At 41.3% G+C, this 15,580-nt stretch overlaps 2 protein-coding genes across 3 annotated transcripts in view; one reads left to right on the top strand and one right to left on the bottom strand.

Moving 5' to 3' along the window:
• The window catches only part of KLF11 (KLF transcription factor 11), a 51,970-nt gene that overhangs the window by 35,728 nt on the left and 662 nt on the right, over positions 1 to 15,580 (top strand). The window lies entirely within an intron of this gene.
• Positions 7,268 to 15,580, bottom strand: part of CYS1 (cystin 1) — a 35,887-nt gene continuing 27,574 nt past the window's right edge. Inside the window, exons 2-3 of one of the 2 annotated variants that reach the window (XM_069107752.1) lie at positions 14,326 to 14,375; positions 7,268 to 10,358 (exon numbers count right to left, since the gene is read on the bottom strand). In XM_069107752.1, the coding sequence (XP_068963853.1) occupies positions 10,253 to 10,358; positions 14,326 to 14,375 (156 nt within the window). In that variant the 3' untranslated portion in view covers positions 7,268 to 10,252. The remainder of the gene's footprint in view (positions 10,359 to 14,325; positions 14,376 to 15,580) is intronic. The other variant, XM_069107754.1, reaches the window with a different exon arrangement.

The following is a 15,580-nucleotide window of genomic DNA, read 5'->3' as shown; positions in this document are numbered from 1 at the left end:
CCCCCACCCCGTATTTATTTCCCTCTTCCCTTCCTTTCAGTAGAAGCCAGGAAAGTGAAGAGTAGGAACCTAGAGCCTCCTCAAGGCCCTGGTAGAACTCCCCAAAGCAGTCCATAATAAGGTATTGGCTACTCCCTTCCCCAACCCCGGCTACCATTGTGGGTCCTGCCACTTTTCCATGCCCTTCACATTTTTGCTTTTCAGCCCTCACCCACTCTCTTTTCTTTTTTTCTAGGGATTTCCCTTTCGAACCCTCACCCACCCTCTTTTCTTCTTTTCCAGTCTCAGGCCAGATTTGAACTCAAGCCCTCCTGACTCCAGGCCCTTTCTCATTACACCCCACTGGCCCCCACGTTTCCATAATAAATGTTCTATGGAAAAAATCTCTACATAATAATGATAGGTGACATTTCTAGTATTCTAACCAGTCTGGAAAAATCTGCTATTGGATTGTAAATTTGCTGTTTCTGGACCAGCTTCCTAAGTTTGGAGCCAACCACCAGGTTGACTGAAGGGTGATGAATTTGCTAACCGCAGCATTCTACATTGGTGGAAGGAGCATAAACATGACAAAATTATAGATTCTTGAAGTTTGAATAATTTACAGAACCTTTCACACATATTCCCTTGTGCAGTCCTCAATAATAGCCCTACAAACTGGGCAATATGCCTATTATCTATCAGCCCCATTTTATAAAGGAGGATGTGAGGAGGAGGGAGATAAGAGACTGATGTCCAGAGAAGGGTAGTGATTTGCTAAGACTCTAGAGCTGATGCACTTTTCCACCCCATTGTGGTTCTTCCTATAAGGGGTAGAGAAAGATGCCAGAAAGTGGTGATTAGTGATGGCAATGCCACTAACTAGCTGTGTGGCTTTGGGCAGGTAACTTCTCTGGGCTTCCATTTTTTTCTCTAAAGCAAAGGGATTGAAACCAGATGATTTTAAAGGTCCTTTTCAGCCCTAAAATCCTGTGTTCCAAGGTCCCTTCTAGCATTGACGTACTGTGCTTCTATGAACCTTAGAGTTGGTAGAGATCTTGGAGAATGCCCAGCACAACCCCATCATTTCCAAGAGGAGGAACTGGGGTTCCAGAGAGACTGAGGTTTACCCAAGGTCACATAGTAGGGGATGGGACAAGCATTTATAAGCACCTACTATGTACATTGTGGGGACAAGTAGATAGAATCCCGGGTCCTAGAGTCAGAAAAACCTAAGTTCAAATCAGGCCTCAGACATTTACTAGCTGTGTGATCCTGGGTAAATCATTACCCAGTTTCCTCATCTGTAAAATGAGGAGAGAAGGAAATGGCAAACCATTTCAGTATCTTTGCCAAGAACACCCCAAATGGGGTTATGAAGTGTCAGACATGACTGAAGCAAATGAACAAAAATGTATACAGTAGGGGACAGGACATGAACTAGAACCTAGGCCTGGACTTTCTGTCCAGAGGTCTTTTTAGCATAACATACTCCCTCTTCTAAAGAGATGCTTGCTTCACCTAGATAACATGTGGTTTTCCATCCCATTTTTGTTCATGTTTACCTTCTGGGCAGATGTTGTTTATAGGCTGGCTGGTGGCCAGCAAAGGGCCTCATGTACAGTATCCATCTGGTCTATGCAGTTATGCCTGGGGTCAGTCTGTGGCAGGATCCTGGACTGGGGCTGGGGTCATACTGCAACTTGGCTACAGGCTTCTCTGTATCCATGGTGAAGGGATGAGGTGGGGTGATCTGAACTGGGGGTGATCCCTGTTACTGGGGAGGCTAAAGCTGAGGCTGGTTGACCCTTTGAGTTCATGAGTTCTGAGCTGAACAGCAAAGCTAGAGCTGAGTGGACATCTGCACTAAGTCAAGAACCAATATGGTGAGGGGGAGAGGACTCCCTAAGAAAGAGTGAACCTGGCCCAAGTCAGAAACAGAACAGGTCAAAGCTTCTTTGCTGATCAGCAGTGAATGAGTGCTTATAACATGACAAACATCCAGCTTGTGAGAGATAGAAATACCTAGACTCAAAACAAACAAACCCAAAACAAAGAAAAAGGGACTCTTGGGCTGACTTTCCAGTGAGCTCAGCTTCGACTGAGATAGCACAGAGGAAAATAGGTCAGTGGGTTGGTGTTGAATATTGGGAGAAGAATGGAAGAAAGTAAGCCTTGGGAGAGAAAAGGAGGCAAAGCTCAGAGTAAGCTTTTAGCAGAAAAGTAAGGTTTCAAGAATCAGCCCTGAATTGATAAAAATTCCTTAAGCCAATAAGCTTCAGACCTAGGGAAGCATAGACTAAGAATGGTGATGGAGCTGAAATCATATTAGTAGTAGTATCACTATTATTATTATTACAAGGACAGCTGATATTGTACAATGCTTTGTAAAATGTTTTGTACAAGGATTTACAGTTAAAAAAAACCTTTTGATTGATTTTATTGATTCATTTAAAACTCAATCACAACCCAGCCAGAATATCATGAGATTTAGAACTGGAAAGGGAAGGATTCCAGATATCATCTATGCCCACAGCCTTGCTTTTTCAAGAAAGAAACTGAGACCTAAAGAGGACTCAGGTCCTCTGATTTCAAATCTAGTATTTTTTTCATGATGCCATGCTGCTTTTCCAGTTTTATTTTCCCATTCTACAGATGAGAGAACTGAGACCCAGTAAGAAATGACTGCCTAAGTCCACATAAGAAATACTTAGGAATGAAGAAAGAGAATTAAGTGCTACATACATAAAAATAAAAAACAATAATAACCCCTCAGTCAAAAACCACCTCAGCCAAAGATAAAATTAACTCTATGGGTATTGGACTTTCTACTGAAATATTCTTCAGGAGGTTCAGTTAAATCAGTGATTGAGTGCCAGGAAACATGTATTGCTCAGCCTGACTCCCTGACGCTTTGGTAAATGTTTAACACAAACCTTCGGTTAATCCCCATCTCCCCAACTCAGGGATGTGATTAAGTGTTTGTTCTAGAGACTTGCATGTCTTACAGTTAACAAGGGCTTCTGGATTTTGGGGCAGTTTGTGGACACTGATTGACTGTTGTGTCCCCATCTAGTCCTGCCCTTTCTCACCTCTGGGCATTGGTCCGAGGCTGCTCCTCATGGCTGAGAAAGCCTTCCTTCACATCTGTGGGTTGGAACCTTTCTGAGCCTTCAAGGCCTAGCTCAAGTGCTAACTTTTTCTTGAAAGTGGACCCAGAGGAAGAGAAACAATTTATTCAAAGTCATACAGGTCATAAGAAAGAGAGAAGGAAACTTGCTGGGAATGCTTTCTGCTCTCAACTTTGCTGGCCTCTCAGAATCCCCAGCTTCCTTCAGACTCATCTCAAATGTACCTCCTATTAAAGACCTAATTGCAGCTAGGTGGTGTAGTGGATAGAGTGCCAGCCTTAGATTCATGAAGACCTGAGTTCAAATCCAGTCTCAGACACTTACTAGATGTGTGACCCTGGGCAAGTCACTTAGTCCTGTTTGCCCCTGTTCCTCATTTGAGGAGTGAAATGGGCTGGAGAAAGAAATGGCAAACCACTCCAGTATCTTTGTCAAGTAAACGCCAAATGAGATCGAAAAGAGTCAGACACCACTGAAAGGAGAGAACATCAACAATTAGAAACCTGCCCTGATCCTTCTGGTCCCTTCTAGTTACTACTGACTTTGTCCCATTCTCCAAATTATTTTGTGTGTACTTTATTTTATCTTTGCTCTCTGTGTCCAAGAAGTTCTCCAACCCCCCTCAATTGAATGTACACATCTTGAAGGGAGGGAGTGTTTTGCCTAGAACTTTGCTTTGATCCTCCAGACTAGTGATTTGGTGTAGAGAACCTTCAGTGGGGAAATTCACTTTATCTAATCAGTTAGTCATTAGCATTCACTAAGCAACTGTTTTGTGTCCAGCACTGTGTTAAGCAATGCCACCCAAAAAGAGGCCAGAGACAGTCCCTGACCTCTATATCTTGCACAAATAGGAAGTAGTTAACTGAGGGAATGCACTAAAATTAAGAGGGGCTGGGAAAGACTTCTTGTAGAAAGTGGGATTTTAGCTGGGACTTAAAGGAACCCAGTAAGTGGAGCTGAGGAGGGAGGGAATTACAGGCATGAGGGACAGGCAGAGAAAAAGCCCTAGCTGAGAGGTGGAAGATAGTTCAATTTGTAGAAGGAGGTAGATATCCACATATCAGCAACTGATTTGCAATTTATAGTCTTAAGAGAGTTGCCTGGGGAGGAGGAGAAGTTAAGTGACTTGAAGGATTGCCCATCCTGCACATATCCAAAGTCCCAAACCTGATAATAAATCTTCATAAAATGAATGAAAGACTGAACATCTGGCAAGAACAATGGCTTTTGAGTCAGAGGAAACTTGGCCTTCATTTACTACCTTTGTGATCTTGAGTAAGTCATTTCCCCTGGTTTGGCCTTGGTTTGCTCTTCTGTGTAATAGATAATAATAGCTAATATTTACAGTATTGCAGGGTTTTCAATGTACTTTACATATTTTCTACTGATCTTTACAGCAGCCCTATAAAGGCAGATATGGTTATTATCTCTATTTTACAGATGAGGGAACTGAGGCTCAGTGACTTGTCCAGGGTCACAGCTACTAGGTACCCAAGGAAGGATTTGATCCCAAGCCTTCTTGACTCTTCAAAGTCTAATGCTGTAGCTACACTACTATGCCATTCTGCTTGATACTCCCCTTTCTCATGTAAAGTCCCCAAAATATATACCCTGAATTCAAGGTACTGTTGATAATGTTTTCCTCTATAAAGCCAAAGGATACAGTTCAAAGCAAAAACAGTTCTGGGCCGCTAGGTGGCATAGTGGATAGAATGCTTGTCCTGGAGTCAGTAAGACCTGAGTTCAAATTTATCCTCAGATACTTACTAGCTGTGTGATCTTGGACAAGTCACTTAACCTTGTTTGCCTCAGTGTCCTCATCTGTAAAATGAGTTGGAGAAGGAAATGGCAAACACTCCAGTATCTTTGCCAGGAAAACCCCAAATGGGGTCATGAAGAGTCAGACACAACTGGAACAACAAAAAGAGAGCTCTTAGCATAGTGCCTGGCACTTAATCAATGTTTATCGATTGATTAATTGATTTAAAGAAACAGTATAGTAAAAAAGTTTGCAAAATAATATTTTCCCCTATAAATCTAGGGTATACTCACCCACAAATATACACATGAGAGTGGGCACACAAAAAGATCAAGTGAATGGGAATACCTGTGAAGGGTCCTTTCAGGCTAACATAGCTTATGTCATCAAATTGCTCTCACTGGTCCTAACTCTGATGGTCTCCACTGGTCCCCCTGTGGTGGCTAATTCAATAGTCTACAGCTGGCAGTCTATAGCTGGTCCTGTGGGAACTGTCATGCAGGTAGAGATGTAATGCCGATTTTATGTCCTCTTGGCCATGGTAGCCCCACCAAATGAAAGTTGGGTAGATTATCTCCTGTCTAAGCTTAGGTCTTTCCTTTTCACCCAGCCCCCTTTGTTTGAGTGGAGTAACTTCTATTACACATAACTATCTTACTTGGGGTTAGAGACTCTAGATACTGCTGAGATCCTCTTTAGATTACTGTACAAATGGATTCCAACCAAAACCAAAATTAACTAAGGAGCAAACTTTACTTCTATCATTTGACCAACAGAAAAACCTGATTCTCCCTACATTTGTAAAATGAGGGGCTTTTTAATTGAAGAAAATTTCAGGGCATCCATGAACTTGGATGTGAAAAAATACTTTACTTCAATTGGTTTGCTTTGTAAGCCTATGCATTTTATTTCATGCATTTAAAAACATTATTCTAAGAAGGGGTCTATAGGCTTCATCAGATTACAAAAAGGGGTCCAGGGCACAAAAAATGCAGAAAACTTCTGGACTAGATAATCTCTAATATCTCCTTTAGCCCTAAATACTAAGACTAAGTATTAAATACTGGTTGGGGATCATTGTTCCCTTCCGAGGAGCCTATAGAGAGGCGTATTCAAAAATAAACTCTTTGAAGGTAGAAATACTGTCTTCATCTCTGCATCTCTTCCAAAATCAGCATAGGACCTCAGACACCAGAAATGTTTAACAGATATTGAAGAATAAATATCATGCTGCTTGACTTAATCGTTTTAAAAATTGCATTAAAGCCCTTTGTGTCCAGTCTTAAACTCTTCCTTCCTTCTCCCTCACTAGCCTCCCAGTCCAACTCACGAAACTGTAGCATGCACAGTGGCCATATACTGGTAAGACCATCTCAGCAGATAGGCTAAACCAGGTTGAGGATAACCGACAGGCTTCAAACCCGTCTTTGAGTTAAGGGAATGTCTCCCTTAAGCATGTGAAGATTTCCCTTTGTACAATGAGCAGACGGGAGCAATTCATTCCAAAGGTCACAGAGGCAGCTGAAGCAGGTACTGTGGAGCACTTAGAGATTGGTCAGGCATTGAAGATGCCAAGGTTATCCACTGCATCCTGGGCTATTGCCAGTCTCTTGACTTCTGTCTTGCCACTAGACTTCAGTGACTCTGGAGGAGAGAGGGAGGCTGAGGACTTTGTGCAAGTCTGTCTCACCTAAATCTAATCTGGTGCAAGTTGAGACATCACTCCGTATCATTGGTCTTCTTCAAAAATGAGGGATGAACAACAACAATCCAAGCCTCAGGAGGTCATAGATTCCTCCAGGCAGAGACCATGCTGTGTTATATTATTGTAGTCTCATTGTTGAGCACAGTAAGCTAATACATGTTTTCATTTGTTAAAAGCAGATTTCCTTTTGTGATCTGGGGGATGGGGAGGTTGGGCAAGGAACTAGAGCAGATGCTCAGCTCTTCTGAAGCCAGGTCAGCCCCATTTTATTGCCTGGCTCAACAATATAAATTATGATTATGATTATTATTATTAGTCACATATTTCTTACCTCTTTCCAGGAAAGTTTTTTTTTTCCTAGACATGTGATTCATGGGTGTATTTCCTCATTCCTAGTAAGGAAGCCTATGCAAATATGCAACTGTACAACAGTTTACAATTTTAGGGAGTTTCCTGGGGTACTAAGACATTATGTGATGGCAAGTCACACTGCCAATATGTGTCAGAGACAGGAGCCCAGGGTCTTCCTGATGCCAGTGCTGATTCTCTATCTGCTACAGAAAAGATATTTTTCTTAGGTCAAGTATTTCCTAACTTGTGTTTTTAAAAGGCTTAACTTGGGAAAGGGCAGGGGATCATCTTTTACTAAAAACAAAACAAAACAAAAAAATCTTGCTAATTTATCCTGTTCATGCCAAATACCAAAGCGTCAAATTAGGAAATATCTGTGCAATCTGGGATAGGGCTGTAAAAGCTGCAACAAAACAACTCTTTTTTCACAAAGATTTTTATTACCAAGATAGTAATGAAAACATTTCAGTTATACTTAGTACAACTTAGTTATCCATGGTTCTTTTATCCATTGAGGGTAGCAGGTTTCTTTTTTCTCCAAGGTGAATATTTTCTAATTAAAAATAGTCCATTTCCCTTCCTTCTAGATGTGTTGCATGATATATATATATATATACATATATATATGTATATATATATATATATATATAGAGAGAGAGAGAGAGAGAGAGAGATGGCATTCTCATACAAATTGTCTCAACAGCTGGAACACTGGTCTTTCAGAGAGGGCACAGACAAAAGCCAGAGATCATCAGAATCATTGTGTTGAGAAAAACCTGTCTTTGTACCTCACTGCTTCCTAAAATAGCTCTAACCAAAGTAAAAGAAGTCTGATGGTGGAAGAGCAAAAACTAGGCTTATGCTTTCTTTCAGAAAGGAAAGTTGTCCCTCAGGCACTTGAATAAAAACAGTCCTCAGCTCTGGGGATGTTCTGAGCTGAACCCTGGCATGTGTGTATTTTCTCTATCCATCAGTTCCTTAGGAAAAGTCTGCTGGCTGCTGCAGGCAGGTTGAATGGATTTGGAACCAGGGGACCTGCACTTAAATCTTGTCTCTATGAATGATGTGGGAATAAGTCCATTTCCCTCTCTCAGCCTATTTCCTAAGCTGTCCAATGAGGGGGTTGGACTCTCTATGGTCTCATCCAGCAACAGATGCTAAGATCCTAAATCACTATTAGATACTTGACTGTCTCCATGAAGACTTAAAAAAAATAATAATTCTTTCAAAGGAATCCTGGTTTTGACTTTGATTGTGGATAGTGAATTAATAATATATGTGAGCAGGTGGGAAAATGTCTGAAGACAAAGCCTCTTTCAACAAAGTTGGTCTGAACCTGTGTGTGTTGTGTGTGTGTGTGTATGTTGTGGGAATAAACATGGTGTCTTCAACTATTTGAAAGGCTTTCCTGCACAAGATGGATTAGATTGTTCTATTTGGTCCTCTCAGACAGTAGAACCAGGAGCCGATGAATAGAATTTGCAAAGAAGTAAATTTTGGCTTAAAACCAGGGGGAAACCTTATACTAGATTAGAGCTTTTCCAAAGTAGAAGTTGCTGCCTTGAGAAATAGTGAGTTCCTCATCACTGGAGTCTTCAAAGACTGTCCTGTACTAGGTTGGGGGGGGGGGAGTGTCAGGTATAAAACTAGACTAGGGACTAGATGGCTGCTTAGGTCCATTCCAGCTCTGAGATTCAGTGACAGTGGGACCCTGAAAGCTGAACAGCAACTCAGATGGGAAGGAATCCACTTAATCTCACACTCATTTCCATGTCTTCTACCTTATCTCTACTTTTGGTAACAGAGTTTCTTAGAATAAAGTGTTGTTGGAATTCATTCTCCCTTGTGGTAGACAATATAACAACTGTATTCCAGGCACAATGGATAGTTTGTGAGCTAATGTCTTAAAGTACCAATTCATTTTTCTATTAGATTTTACAATTCAGAATCCTCACTTTATCTCTGCAATAAGTAGTGATTTGGATCATGGGACTAATAGTAAATAATTGACATTTGCATATTCCTTTAAGATTCACAAAGCATTTTCCCATAAGGGAGGTAGTGCTCATATTATTACCCTCATTTTACAGATAGGGATACTGAGACCCAGATAAGTGAAATGACTGTGACCACATAGGCTACCAAGGACTGGATGGTGTGGGAGCTGGAAGGGACCTTTGAGCTCATCTACTCTAACACCCTGATTCTACAGATGAGTAAACTGAGGCCCAGTGAAGAGAAGTGTCTTGCCCATGGTCACTGGGAATAAATAGAGACTTGAGATCCTCTGGCTTCAAATAAAGCTGCTTCTCAATCTTTATGCCCAAGCCGGGGATGTGTTTCAGACACCAGGGGAATATTTAGATTCACAGTAATGACAGTGGTGGAAGGGACTAGTTCACCCCCTTCATTTCATAGATGAGGAACTGGGACCCCAGAAAGGGTCAAATGGTCTCAAAAGGTCCATGGCCCCTTGGATTTAAATATGTAGTGTTTTCCTTCCCCCCTCCTTAAAATAATGGACAGAGGAACAGGTTACTTATAGAATACCCTAGTTTAGTTTCCCCTAAGTATGCCAGATATTCAGTCTGGATCATTATAGATCACAGCTCTAGAGCTATAGGGTACCACTGAAAACTACTGAACAACAAGAAGTAATTTGGCCAAGGTCCCACAGCTGCTAAATATCGGAGTTGAGATTTGAACTCATGTCTTCTGATTCCCAAAAGACACTGTTCTGCACCATGTAAGAATGGTTCTCAGCACAGTGCTTGGCCAGACACTTTAGATGACAATGCTGGATGGCCAGCCATGCTGAACACTCCCCTTTGGGGTTGACTTCCGAAAGGTCACATTTTAAAAAGCCACCTACCAAGTGGAAGGTGTGGTGGAAACAGTGCTGGCTGGATGGTCAAGAGACCCAATTTCAAGTCCTGGCTTAGCGCTTAGCACCTTGTGTGACCATAGGGAATGATCTTTATCTCTCTGGAGCTGAGGCTCCTCAGTTCCTGCAAGTGCTAATGTTGGAGCAGGTGATCTCCAAGGTCCCATCAAGGCGTAATAGTCTAAGGATCTATGAATGCACTTCAGAAATGATTGTCGTCTTACTGGAAGGCTCTACACCTCCCTGCCCGGTGGCCCATTGCCTAATAGAGAGATGATGCCCTTAGTGGAAGAATAGCTTGACCACAAGGGGTTATGTATTGTGCCGATGGGGAGGAGGTGGAGGGACAGCAGTTGACATTGCCTCCCATCTCCATGGAGGTTGTGCCTTTTTCACTGCTCAGGGGCTACCATCCAAAATCATGAGTCTTCCCTGGGCTCTCAGCGGCCATATTCACGCTCAATGCTCGCCATCAGCTCCTCTTCTGAGCAGTCGTACAAGATGGGAGTTTGTCTTCCAGGCCTCTTGCTGCTTCTGGTGGAAGTCCTGTGAGTAAAAAGACATAGTAGGGATTTTTAAGAGCAGGGCCTGTCAGGGAGAACAGAGTTGGGGAAAGGATAGTCTCAGGGAGTGGAAATCTCAATTTGGTTTCATAGGATGGGCTCAAGAATGCATACTAGATGTATATGCAGAGGCTCCAGGGCCAGCTGATAAAAAAAAAAACTTTAAATAAAAGTAGATCTGACCTAAAGCACAAATACTATATACCATAGGATCTAAGAAACAGAGATTACCTAGTCTGATCTCCCCTTTACAGATGAGGCACAGAGAACTTATAAATGACATAACCAGAATTTGAAAACAGGTCTTTCGAGTCCTAATTCAGCACCATAGTTACTATACCATGCTACCTCCCCTAAAGAATAGGGACCTTAGAGGTCATCTGAACCATTCCCTTCATTTTATAGATATGACTCTGGACAATTCATTTGATGTCTCTGAACCTTGGTTTCCTCATCTGTAAAATAAGGATAATCAATCATACTTACACTATCTGCCTCAATCCTTTAAGTGCTATATTAATGTGGGCTATTATTATTGGGAGTAGGGAAACTGAGGTCATGGAAAGGGTTAATTTGTCCAAGGTTACACTGTTTGTTGGTCTTGGAGTTTTGTTTGTTTGTTTTTGGTAGTTCACATCTGGCCTCAGTCATTAGCAGTGTGATCCTGGGCAAGTCACTTAATTTGTTTGCCTCAGTTTCCTCAATTGTAAAATGGGGATAATTACAGCTCTTACCTCTAGGGTTGTTGTGAGGATCAAGTGAAATATTTATAAATTACTTAGTACAGTACCTGGAACATAGTAGGCACTTACTAAATGCTTTTTTCCTTTCCTCTAACTAAGGTATAATATGCGGTATCTCCAGGCTCAGTTAGGTACTCTTTCCACTAAAATAAATTGCCTAAGGCTTCACTTAGTCTTCCTTGCCCATTTTCTTGGTGAAAGATGGAAGCTCTTAGGATGAAGGGGAAGAATCCTTTTTGCCTTTGGTTTCCTAGAACCAATGAATGGCAAGTATTTATTAAACCCTCAATACGTGTCAAGCATGTTCTAAACACGGGTTATACAAACAGAAAGCAGAGAGTCCCTGTCATGAAGGAGGCAGCCAGGTGGTACAATAGATAGGGCATTGGACCTGGGGTCAGGAAGACAGGATTTCAAATCTTGACTCAGATGCTTACTAGCTATGTGACCTTGGGGAAGTCATATAACCTCTCTCAGCCTCAATTTCCTCATCTGAAAAATAGGGATGATAATAGCACCTAAAGTGTTGGTCATAAGGTTCAAATGAGATGAAATGGGTACTATGCAAACCTTACAGGGCTATAAAAACACTAGGTATATTTTTTTCAATGGGGAGGATAACACATTTAGGAAAGTTCAGCTTCTGAGTCTATGAAAAAGCATGGAGGACATAAGGGTGCAGCTACAGGGTAGATAGTAAAACCTGGGTATCTGACCCATCACCACTTGGAAGAGAGGAATGAGCTCATGAGTCAGAGAAAAGAGAGGTTCTTGGATTTCCTCTGGCAGTGGTAGGGGTTAGGGTTTGGAGTGTGTGTGTGTGTGTGTGTGTGTGTGTGTGTGTGTGTGTGTGTGTGTGTGTGTGTGTGTGTAGTTGAATATTAGAGATTGGAAGTGAGCTTAGATGGAGAAAGAAAGAAGTTGGCTTGAGCTCATCATCACCATAATGGTTTCTGCCTTACAGCCTGACTGACCTGGCTGTGGTGTGTGTCTAAGGTCCTTGGAAGCAAAACTGGTGATATGACAGATGAAATGCCCAGCTTACTTGATGTGATCTTCCCAGGGGTGGTGATCAACTGTAGCTCATATTTGGTTCTGAAATTGTGAGACTTAGTACTCTCAATTATAGGTTCCCATGACCTCTGACCTTGGTATACCCCTCCAAAATAGGGGAGTGCTTGGGAGTTGTTGCCAATGGTAAAACTGTTGCTGATCTTGTGATGAAGAGTTATTGCTGCCTGGTCACTAGATGCCTGCTGTGCCTTATGACTTCCAGCAGTATTTATAGCTGAAATGTAAAAGGGCAACAAACAGGTAAGAAATGGAAGATATTTTACTGTTTTCATAGCAACTATCCTTGTAATCAAGGACAGTGGGACCATTATATTCAGGCTCTACCACTTCTGTCTCTAACATATTGTATTGAGTCCAATTCAACAAGAATGTATTAAACATTTACTATGCCCAAGGTATTGTGTGAGATGTTGGGTATACAGGTGGTTAGTCAATTAGTATTTACTAATGCCAACTATGTGCCAGACACTATGTTAAGTGCTAGTGATACAAAGAAAGGAAAAAGAGAGTATCCACTCTCAAGAAGCTCCCTATCTAACAGGGAAAGTTCAAATGAGGTGAATTTGTAGTAGATACAGGAACCTGCCAGCAGTGCTGGCTGAGAACTGATGGGCTGTGAATGGCAGGATAAAGGAAGCAGCATGGTAGAGGGGAAAGGGTCTGGCTCTGCCAAAAGTATCCTCTACCTTCATGGAGCTCACTGTCTACCAGGAAATATAACATAGAAGCAGATAAGTCATATAAGATAATCTGAGGAGAGAGACAGTACTAATAGTGAGTGGGGTCCAGAAAAGCTTTGTATAAGAGGTAAAAACTGAGATGAGCCTTGAAGAAAGCTGAGGTTTCTAAATAGCAGAGGTAAGGAGGGAATTTATTCCAGGCATGGGAGAACAGATATGGAACAAAAAAGGGAATGTTGTGTTTGGGTGGCATCAAGGAGACTTGTTTGGCTGGGGGGTGGGTGGGTGGGGTGGTGACATGGTCAGACCTGTACATTAGGAAGAATATTTTGGCAGCTGCATAGAGGATAGATAAAAAAAAGGAGAGACCAGAAGCAGGAAGAACAATTAGGAGGTTAGCCTTCTAATAATAAAATAGACCTGAGATAATAAGGGCCCGAATTCAGGCCAATAAGGAGAGAGAAAAGATGGATATGATGGAAAAGATGGGTATATTATGGCAGTAGAATAGACAAAGGCTTGGAAACTGCTTAGAGATGTAATGTAAGGAAGAGGGAAGAACCAAGGACAACTTCACAGTTGCAAATCCAAGTGACTAGAAGGGTGGTAGTATCAGGGGTATGCTGGTAAAATGTATAACCATTGGGTTATCTGGAAAAAATGCACATATATTACTAAGTTTAATCTATATTATTAACATTTTCTTAAGTCCAGATAATGAACAAACAATAAACCAAGCTCTGATTTGTAGAGATTGAAGATTTATAAGGTGTAAATACTCACACTTAAAATCTAATAATCTTCTTTTAAGCTGGTTAGAGCTGACTGAAGCAAATCCCTGAGTGTTACCCTCCACAGAACTAAGGAAGTTGTAATAAGAAGTAGGTTTGGGGGATGGGGAAGATAATGAGTTTTGTTTTGTATGTATTAAGTTTGAGATGCAAGTGGAACATCTAGATGGAGATATCCAGCAGGTTATTAGTAATAAGAAATTCCGACTCATGTCTAAATATATACATTTTGGAGTCATCTGAATAGAGATGATAATTCAACTCATGGGAACTGATGACATCACCAAGTGGATGTAAATATAAGGTCAAGGACTAGGAAAGTGACTCTAAGTGGATTTGGGAAGGTTAGAAGTGACTTGAGGGGCTGGTACTGATATGATGATTAAAAATCTACTAATTGTCCACAGGAAAACAATCATGTTTGGGGCAGCCAGGTAGCACAGTGAGTAAGAGCACCGGCTCCAGTGTCAGGATGACCTGGAGATCGAATCCCGGGCTCAGACACTCAGCACCACATCCAGAAATAACTGGCCGTGAGACCTTAAGCAAGTTACTTAACCCCGATTGCTTGAAAAAAAAAACAATCATGTTTTAAGGACTGGGCCTTCATTGGCTAATCTCCCCATTATACTGGTAAAAAATGGGATTTCCGTGATACTTACTCAAAGTTGTTATTATTTTCTATATCCTGGGTGCTCTGTATAGGAGATACCTTGGGAAAATAAAATAAAAAAGCATCAGAGAGCTATCAGAGTGATTGATGAAATATACAAGTCAAATACTTGCTGTGGGATGGTGACACCTCCCCATCCTCAAACATACAATATAATATTAAACATCTGAGATGGGCACCTCATTTTTTTCATTCATTTATTTGGCAAACTTATTTATTAAGAACCTGATGTATATAGAGCACTGTGCTGGGTACGGGGGAGACCCAAAGTTTAGATAAGACCCAGTGCCTGCTCTTATGCATTTTATAGCTTACTAAAGGGATAAAATGCAAACAGATATAGATATTGTGTATTGCATGATAATTGCATTAGAAGGATCTAAAAAAACCATGCTGAGGTCTGTGGATAAAGATCATTAACAATTTGGGGGATCAGGGGATCAGGGAAGGCTTCATTGAAGAGGTGGCATTTGGACTGGGCTTTAAAAGATAATTAAAAATTCTATATATGAAGAATGGGGTCACATTTTAGGTATACAGAAAGAACAGCATAAGCAAATACATGGAGGTGGGAAATCAAAAGACAAGTTTAGGAATCAGAGGATGGTCATTTGGTCACAGAATATAGTACATAGAGGGAAAATTTTATGATCTAAATTTGGAAAGGTAAGGTTGTACTAGATTGTGGAGGGCTTCAAATGCTAATACTCAAGGTAAGGTTTTTTTTTGGGGGGGAGGGCAAGGCAATTGGGGTTAAGTGACTTGCCCAAGGTGATACAGCTAGTTAAGTGTCAAGTGTCTGAGGTCAAATTTGAACTCAGGTCCTCCTGATTCCAGGGTCAGTTCTCTTTTCACTGAGTTACCTAGCTGCCCCTCAAAGTAAGTTCTTTGATGTCAGGGACTATGGTTTTTTTTTTTTTTTCCATCCCCAATGCTTAGTATAGACCCTTACTTACATTTGGTTGGTACCATTTCTTGGTAATGTTTTTCATTTTTGACTACATTTTCCTTTTTGATTCCTTGCAGTTGATTTTTGATTTGTGGGCTTGAATGATCTTTGAAACTCTTGACTTCCCCAAGCCAAGAGCAATTGCAATTTCTCGTTGGAAGCATGTGCTACAAAATAGCTACAAATTTTACACATATCAAAATTGCTATTTGTAACCACAAGAATGTCGGACTCTGGCACAGTCTGGGACAGTCTTTGACAGGTGGTAATGCTGCTTCTGGGAAAGTCAGTTTGC

The sequence above is a fragment of the Petaurus breviceps genome, unplaced genomic scaffold, assembly GCF_028583685.1.
Source record: "Petaurus breviceps papuanus isolate PSGF00001 unplaced genomic scaffold, PetGlider_PUasm1.0 90255, whole genome shotgun sequence".
Classification (NCBI taxonomy): Eukaryota; Metazoa; Chordata; class Mammalia; order Diprotodontia; family Petauridae; genus Petaurus; species Petaurus breviceps.
Note: the sequence above shows the minus strand (reverse complement) of the source record. Positions and strands in the feature narration are given on the sequence as shown.